At 43.0% G+C, this 9419-nt stretch overlaps 1 protein-coding gene across 1 annotated transcript; it reads right to left on the bottom strand.

The window, feature by feature from the left end:
• Positions 1-4526: 4526 nt before the first annotated feature.
• LOC308089107 (eukaryotic translation initiation factor 3 subunit L-like) lies at positions 4527-6179 on the bottom strand (the record flags this gene model as incomplete). Its single annotated transcript, XM_080433677.1, has 1 exon — positions 4527-6179. The coding sequence occupies one exon, from the start codon at positions 6177-6179 to the stop codon at positions 4527-4529; it is 1653 nt and encodes a 550-aa protein (XP_080289803.1).
• Between the last annotated feature and the right edge of the window lie 3240 nt (positions 6180-9419).

The following is a 9419-nucleotide window of genomic DNA, read 5'->3' as shown; positions in this document are numbered from 1 at the left end:
AAAAGTGTGTTCTTTGGTTAACCTTTTTGATCACTCTTTCAGCGTTTTTGTTTCCGGAGAGGTTTGCCTCCAAGATGGAACCCAGGTAGGTAATTTCATCCTTTCTTGTGATAACATCATCACCCACTTTGATCGTGAAGCTCTCAGACTTTGTATGTGTTGTTAACACAACCACGCAGCCTTGCAGTTTAAGCGCAGATTTCAGCTTGGGAAAAGAACAGTCCAACGGTTTTGGGTACGTGGAATCTGTTGCTGGTTCATAGTCACTATTGCGTTATCGTGGTATTCCTATTCTTATTATGTTGCAAATGATTGTGTGTGTCCGGGCGAAATAACATTGACAGCTATGGCAAGTGACGAAAGCTTGCCAGACCTATGCCAGGCTAACAACGGTTGCTAAGCTGGCATTGGACAATCGCTTTTGGGATGGGGTTTAGCGAAGGGTCCATTGCAAGTGTTTGAGAAACTTTCAGTGCTGATTTAGCCCATTCAGACCGGGCAAGAATCGGTGTCATTTTATTTGGCTATTCAAAAATAGCAGATCTACAAGCTCATAGCCACCAAGTGCCGTGCTATGAGCCTATGAGCTTGTAGATCTGCTATTTAAAAACAATCGTATGTGTTTTTTAAAGCGAACATTTGTAACTCAAATCTCTGGAGGATTCTACAAATGTCTTCTAAATCCTAATAAAACATGTTGCTATAATCAGTGGTTCTCAAACATTTTGTCCGCGGACCCCCATCTGAAAATATTTTGTTCCAGGGACCCCCAGAAGCAAAGATTTGAGTTACAAATGTTCGCTTTAAAATTATATATAGTCAAAGATTTGCACACATTTTCTTGATTGTTTTCAAAAATAGCAGATCTACAAGCTCATAGCTCGGCACTCTGTGCCGCACTACGAGCACATTACATAGTGAAGTGCAACAGAGGCATATGAATATTCTTTTAACTAATGATAACTAAATGATGGCAGACTGCTTATTTTAATTGACAACAATCCTGTGTAGGACTACATACAGTTTGGAGCACAACGTTACTGTATCAAAGAGCTATGTTGCACATCCAGTAGTCTCTGGTGCAAGACAACATAAATAACAGTAAAGAGAAAAGACAGAAATGTTGTGTTCCTGATAATTGCACAATCAACCTTTTATTGAATTAATTCAATTAATTATTGAATTAATCAGGAATTATTCAATTAATTCCTTTTAATTATCAAGAAGAAAAAAAACATGTGACAGTCATTCCTCATGAATCAGGTCATGAATGAATCACACTACACATGCTATGATGACCGATGACTGATGCTGGAATGTAGACCTGTTAATAACCACTTGGGTTATTCTGATCGTGGTCAAACTGGGTCACACGCTACATCTCAGAGGCAAATATCGTAGGCCTACTTTACTCCACTACAATTATTTTGACATTTTAATGACAAGTTACTTGAAGTTCCATTAGGACCATTTAGATTTAATTATCATAAAACATACTGTATGACAATTTATCAAGCCCTATTTTATACTTTGGCTATTCAAAAATAGCAGATCTACTCGTTGTGAACTTGCAGATCTGGTATTTTCATGTTGTTTCGTTTTGAAAAAACGTGCATGTGAAATGGTACATTCTGCATAATGAGTACTTTTACCTTTGGTACATTAAGTACATTTTGATGCCAATACTTTTGTACTTTTCCCTCAAGTAAAAGTCTTAATACAGGACTTTCTACATTGCGTTATTGCTACTTCTATTTAAGCAACAACAAAAAAAATCTACTCCTTCCAGCACAACAAATAGATCTGTGGTAATTAAACAATATTACACGAGAGACAGGGTAGCTTTACCATAATTATTGGCACGACATGTGATGCTGTCAGGAACAAGACTCACTCAGCCAAGTTCCCCGAGCGTTAACTGAAGCTCCAATAATCATCATGGTAAAAGCACAGCCACCCTCGGGTGTAATATTGCGATTATACAAGTTACTGTTAAAATGTGTTTTGTGACCTGAAAACATTGTCTGCCATCTGTCCAACCACTGCACCACTGTAACAGGCTCGACAGTTGGGCAGACGACAGCCAAAGTCACTAAACACATTTAATTTCCATGCGGCTGTACGCTGCTTGCCATTAATTTGATGTACACAGTATACCAGTGGTTCCATAGCGTTTTAGCTCGAGAGCCAAAAGATACATTTTATGTGAAAATAAAACTAGAGAAAATAGAAAAATAACTTGTACATCTGCTATTTTCAAAACGTTTTTGTTTGTTTATTACCCATGGAAGTTCTTTGATTCATTAACTTATTTTTAATCTCTAGGAACCGATAAAAACTCAGCTGAGTCCAATCATAGTTTGACTCAGGCCAGGTGTGACTGCTTAAATCAGCCATCCTCCATCCCACAACAATGTTTTTGTAATTTCAGTTTTTTTGTTTCCAAATAAACTAGACCTTTCTAATTTCTCTCGTTTATTTTGTTCTGTATCGTCCTTTTTATTGGAGGGTCCAAGAAGAAATTATGCTGATATGTTGGATATTAATGACTCACAACTTATTAACTGTTTATTTGTCTCTTTAGTCTCTTTTTTGGTTTATAAAGAGATATTTAAACTGGCAAACTACTTAGAGAAAGCCATGTACAGCCAGCAGGGGATATGTACCCTGTTTTGTTTTGTTTTGTTTTGTTTTGTTTTGTTTTGTTTTGTTTTGTTTTGTTTTGTTTTGTTGTTATCTATGTTGTATGATCAGCAATACCGGTAACCGTTGTTTGTTTCAAAACATTTACTTCTGAATATTCTCATTATGAATGAAAAGGTGTCATAATATAATCCCATGAGGAATGGGAGACGAGGTGGCATGACACAAAAATAAAATAATTAATTCAATCATTCATTTTAATTAGATTATTGGAATTCTGTGATTCCATTTTCTGTATGCTTGCCCTATAAAATGAAAACAAAGCTGCTGTCTGTCTGTCCGTCCGTCCGTCCATCAGTCCCAGTCCTGTGAACGCAATATCTCAGGAATTTCATGACATTTAGAACAAACAAATAAATGATTAGAATTTGGTTGTCAAAGATGAAAGGTCAAGGTCACTGTGACCTCACCAAACATGTCATTTTCAATTGGAACAAGGTCTTCTGGGGCTTTAACGCTGAAATGGTATGAGTAGGTCAGGTATTGTTCCATTGCACGTGGATGGCATTAGAAGCAGATTTTCTGATGTAAAATGTGTCACAATGTTGAATTATTGAATACTCAACCTTGATTGAAAACAGCTCAAGAAACTGAAGTTTCAAAAAAACTGAAGAAACGTGTGCTCCTCTGAGCGCAGATCTCCACCAGGCCTGGACTGGTTGGCTACCCAGGGCTGTGTCAGTCGTGGGGTGCAGCAGCCGTCAGGACACGAGAAAACTGCGGGGGGAAATAGTTTGTACGACAGGCAGCGCAACTTCTTGCATGGGGCCTGTGGAGCAATTTTTTGGCTGCCTGTAATAAATTGGGGATGATTGGCAGTCATCTACAGTATGCTGACAGTGATGTGACGTCAGTCACTTCCATATTTGGGCAAGGTTTCAGCCGACCTGCATTGACTTCCAGTATAGAATGTGAGTTATATAGGCTACTTTTACGTAAAAGCAAATTTGAGGAGTTACTTCCTTGGCCTTACTGGAAGCCTGCGCAAGAGATTTTCCACTGATTGGTCCTGTGGTCTGCAAGATTACCTGCAGACAGACAGACAGACGCACAGAAACCCTTTTCTACATGGCTTGTCTCTGAAGAGCAACGCCATAACATTCACAAAATGTGAAAAATGTAAGAGGTGGTAAAATGGTAAATGGTGCCATTTTTTAGCGCCTTTATCCAAAATCCTTTACAATGTGCATCACGTTCACCCATTCACACTCTAATGACGAAGGTAACCATGAAAGGCGCCAACCTGCTCAATGGGAGCAGTTAGGTTCAGTGTCTTGCTCAAGGACAATTTGACACTAACCCAGGGGGATTGAACCGGTATTCTACTCTACCTCCTGAGCCACTTGCTGCCCCGGAGGGACAGGCACACAACTGCTTGTCACCCCTTAGGAGCCATGCTGTTAAAAAAAAAGGACTTCTCTCGGGGCATTTCACCATTGTAAGATCACCTTTGTATTGCACTTTTCATTCACTTCAGTTTAATTCAGTGGTTCTCAAACATAACAATTTCAAGGACCTCCCTTAACTCTTGTAAGGGTCAATTTAGAACCCCCTCAAGGAGCCCTGGACCACACTTGTCATGGGGAGTACAAAGGACCCCAATGGAAACAAGTCATAGGCTTTCTTGGGTTTAAAATCCTCTTAGCAGACGTTGTATTTAACTGAATTTTCCTGTGCTTTTGCAAACTGCTCATAAAATATTCAATCAATCAAGCAATCACTTTGAGAACCACTGGTCTAATTCATTGGCGTTTTGAGCCTTCGGGCAGTATTCTGGTGGGCTGGAGAAGGCCTCAATCTCATCACCAACGTGTTGGTCTGACTCACCGGGCGGTAGCCGTCGTCGGTGTTACAGAGCTGCTGCCACTTACTGACATCTTCTTCAACTTTCTGTTCAACTCTTCTAATTTATGGATCTGTCTGATGAAAAAGTCTCCGTAGCGATGGGCGACTTTTGTGTCAGCGATGTGGATAATGTCCTTGTCGATGTAAAAGTCAAGCTCGGAGGCAGACTGGACCTCTCCGTCCAGGGCCGAGACGCCGCCTGTCCACACCAGTTTCTTCATCTTGTGTTTGAAGACGAGGAGCTGGATGCGTAACTCCTGTTCTGTCATGTCCAGGAAACCTGCCAGCTTTGCCACTGGCATGGTGGTGTACAACCTCAGGAAACTGCGGATGGTGGAGAGCTGGGCCTGGTGCTGTACATCCTCGGAAAACAACTTCCACTGCTTCTGGAAGGGCTCTTTGTGGAAGTTGGGATGGATGCTGTCGTAGTTGGGCACCACGGGGGACAGGAACTTGGGGCATGAGAAGTGGAACACTTCTAAAAACACCTGCAGGTCTCCCTTCTCCATCCTCAGTATCTTGTCTCCGTACTTCTCCATCAGCTGGGGGTGGACGCTCTCGTCAATGCGCATGGGGTACATGGTGTGAGCGATGGCCAGCAGACCATGCACCTTATCATTTTGCTTGTCTATCATCACGTATTTGTATGTGGACCTGTGGAACATGTTCCTGGCCCTCTCGATGTGAAGTAGGCTGTTGGCAAAGACGTGGATGGCATCCTGGTACCTGCTCATCATCAGGTAGGCAAAGCCCACATAGTAGTGAATGGTGATCTGGCACTCGGGAACACGGGAGTACATACTCTTCTTGTTCAACTGGATCTTCTCCAGGACTTTGATGGCCTGGTAGTAATCACCAAGCAGAGAGTGCAGCCTCGACAGGCCCACCAGGCTGAAGTAGCCCAGGGTCTTGTACAGGGAGTGACGGCCATACTCTCCAGCAACACTCTCTGGATCTCCTCCGCTGGTGGAGACTTCCAGCTGACGGTTGATGTTACTCTTGTCCACCAGGGAGTGCAGAACGTTGAGCACACTGTGCACGTTCCAGATCTTTGGGTTTTTTCTCAGGAACTCGATCTCGTCCTCTGTCTTCTTGGCGGTCTTGCAGCGGTACTGGCTGAAGGATTGGAACTGGTAAATGAACTCGTCAATGATGTCCCACAGCCACTGCTCGGGCAGTTCCAAGGGGACGGGACCGTCAGCATTGATAATGTGGTTGAAGAGGTTGCAGTAATTGTAGAACGACTCAATCCTCTGGTCCAAAGTGGGCCCGTTGCTGACTTTGGCGTAGATGTGTCTGTAGTACAGTTCCTTGTAAAGGATAAGGAACAATGCGTCATTGCTAACAAGGGAAGCAATCGTCTCAGCCTCTGGCCAAGGAGAGGTCTTGAAGTGGTTGTCGGTCAGCTTGTTCCAGTTGTTCTCGTACAAATCTTGAATATCTGAGATCTTCTGTTTGATGCTCTCGCCGCTGGACACGCGGTTGGACTGCTTCTGGTCGATGGGGGCCGAGATGGTTTTCTGGAAATGCAGCAGGAACTTCTTGATCACCTCCTTTGGGTCACCTGTGTGCAGGTTGTGATCGTTGGCGTACGAAAAAGAACTGTGCTCTTGTTCGTCATGGTACAACATGATGCAAACCGCTAGACCTCCTTAAAGTGAAGTGAACAACCACACCAGACTTATATACAGTGGAAAGGCTACAGATCTGACTTGTCACGGCTTATTGATGACGTATGCCTTCCTATATATATAATTATGCTAATTTGCTCTAGCTGCTAGCTACCGCGACCTATTTATGGAGTTCCCTGATGTCATCAGTATGACAACATCGTACTGACTTCATAGATTGGCCTGAACTCTATATTCGGGCATGCCTCATGACACTCCATACATGGGCAGAAAAGGGACACGTAGACAAACAGATACAGATATCTCCATATATGGGCATAAAAGTGTCACATATGCGCACCCGCTTTTAGTACCGGGTTGTAGTGGCCTCGCCCAGTAGGGCCCTACTGGGCGGGGCTTCTTTCGCTCTACATTAGAAGAGTTGGGAACGGTGGGTGTTGTCACATACTAATCCAGCCCGAATACCTAATCTCAGCAATTGCCTCAGTGGCAACCCACACCTCCAGGGTTGACTCCCGCTATTGACACCAGTTTTTCCAGCAACCGCGACTACTTGTTTTCGCCGATAAGGTATAGTTTTGGACCGCGACGGAGGGGCGCAGTCTCAAGCGAACTTGAGCCACAAGAAGCACCACGAGCGTGCTAAAGCGTGCGAGTTGCCGTGCTAAACGTTGCAAAGTTTGCTTGAGCCTACTCAGCCCGTCCGAGTTATGTACCGATAGGCAGAGAATCGTAAAAATGTTTTTGCAAACACAGCACAATTACACCATAGGGTGTTAGGATGGATTTTTATGTTATATTTTATTGTCATTTGAAGGACATTTTGACACTTCAGAGCTCAATAACTAAATCGTTTTAATACTTTGCAACACAAATATGTCTGTGTCAAAAATAGTGTAAGAGTTGAGCCCCTAGTGGGCGGGGCTTCTTTCGCTCTACATTAGAAGAATTGGGAACGGTGGGTGTTGTCACATATACTAATCCAGCCCGAATACCTAATCTCAGCAATTGCCTCAGTGGCTTGCATTAAATACTAGTCTCCCAACCCACACCTCCAGGGTTGACTCCCGCTATTGACACCAGTTTTTCCAACAACCGCGACTAGCCACAAGAAGTACCACCGAGCATGCTAAAGCGTGCGAGTTGCCGTGTTGAACGTTGCGAAGTTTGCTTGACTCAGCCCCGTCCGAGTTATGTACCGATAGGCAGAGAATCGTAAAATGTTTTTGCAAACACCAGCACAATTACACCATAGGGTGTTCATTTATATTTTCAGGATGAATTTTTATATTTTATTGTCAGACTTTTAGCACTGAAGGACATTTTGACACTTCAGAGCTCAATAACTAAATCGTTTTAATACTTTGCAACACAAATGTTTCTGTGTCAAAAATAGTGTAAGCAATTGCCTCAGTGGCTTGCATTAAATACTAGTCTCCCAACCCACACCTCCAGGGTTGACTCCCGCTATTGACACCAGTTTTTCCAACAACCGCGACTACTTGTTTTCGCCGATAAGGTATAGTTTTGGACCACGACGGAGGGGCGCAGTCTCAAGCGAACTTGAGCCACAAGAAGCACCACCGAGCATGCTAAAGCATGCGAGTTGCCGTGTTGAACGTTGCGAAGTTTGCTTGACTCAGCCCCGTCCGAGTTATGTACCGATAGGCAGAGAATCGTAAAATGTTTTTGCAAACACCAGCACAATTACACCATAGGGTGTTCATTTATATTTTCAGGATGATTTTTGTATTTGCCCATATTTCGCCGCAGGCTGAAAACCCACCTCTTCAGGAAACACTACCCTTCCTCTCTGCCTGACCTACTTGTTGTTAACTAGTTGTACGAACGCTTGTTTTCTATTGTTGTATTGTTTATTGGATCTTGTTTAGTCGATACACTTATTTGTTTTAGCTCATGCTCATTTGATTTAGCTATTTTGTCTCATCTGTTTAAGGAAATAGGTAGCTGATATATTGCACTTTTACCTTAGCGCTAGGTATACTCTCGGTTGCTTGTTTTTGCAGAAAATGCACTAAAGACTTCTGGTGATTAGTAGTTTTCGTTCCCTACCTATGTTGAATACACTTATTGTAAGTCGCTTTGGATAAAAGCGTCTGCTAAATGACTGTAATGTAATGTAATGTAATATTTTATATTTTATTGTCATTAGACTTTTAGCACTGAAGGACATTTTGACACTTCAGAGCTCAATAACTAAATCGTTTTAATCCTTTGCAACACAAATATGTCTGTGTCAAAAATAGTGTAAGAGTTGAGATATCCTTTCTTTTTGTTTTATTCTTTTTATTTGTTTTCAGTTTCTTTAATGGCCTCCGGACACATATGTTTTGTCTTTGACCCCTATATACGTACATCATCCATGCACAAATTTGGACCGATCTGAGTGCCTTTCGCTTCCATTTATAAGTGATAAAAGATCTATCTGTCTATCTTCACTAAACTATCAATAAAGGCAGAAAAGATAATTAAGCATAATACAGAACATGTGAACAGAAATTAGTGGACTTAATGCCTAGTGGCAGTGTGCAGTGCACAAGACATTTGGCGCTGATCATCGAGCGGTCTAGATCTTGACGGCGGGAGCATTGGCCTTGCAATGTGCCTGCACACAGCGAGTGGTACGGAACGAATAATCCAGGTGGTAAAACGGAATCTTCCCAAGCAGAGATTCTCCACACATCCAGCATTTCAGACATTCGTAGCTGCATGCTCTGCTAACCTCCTTTCTGCTGCCAGGGCCCTCGTTTCTTTATCAGAGAGTGCCACTGCCAACCTCTTTTCCGCTGCCAGGGCCCTCTTCTCACGATCAGGGAGGGCTGCATACCTCATCTTTTCATTTCTTCGTTTTTTCCTCCACTCTTTGTCTCTCGGTTCCCTCGCTGCCTTTTCCGCCCTCTCCTCCATCTTTTTGGATTCGATCTCTTTCTGTCTTTCTTTCTCTTTGGAGAGGTCGGCTATTGACGAAGTGACCAGCAGCAGCACCTCCTCTATTGTCGAAGTTGCATGTTGCAGCGACTTTCTTTCCGCCACCGGGGACCCGTTCTCATGATCAGAGGGGGCCGCCAACTCTCTCTTCTTTTCTCTCCTCTGTATCCTATCCTCCTTCTCTTGCTGTTTCCTCTCTGTCTTTTGCACTTTTCTGGATTCAATCTCTTCCTTTCTCTCTTTCTCTTGGGAGAGGCCATCTGTTGACGAAGTGACCAGCAGCAGCTCCTC

This window comes from Gymnoscopelus braueri, assembly GCF_963280865.1.
Source record: "Gymnoscopelus braueri genome assembly, chromosome: 7".
Classification (NCBI taxonomy): Eukaryota; Metazoa; Chordata; class Actinopteri; order Myctophiformes; family Myctophidae; genus Gymnoscopelus; species Gymnoscopelus braueri.
This window is presented reverse-complemented; position numbering and strand designations above follow the sequence as displayed.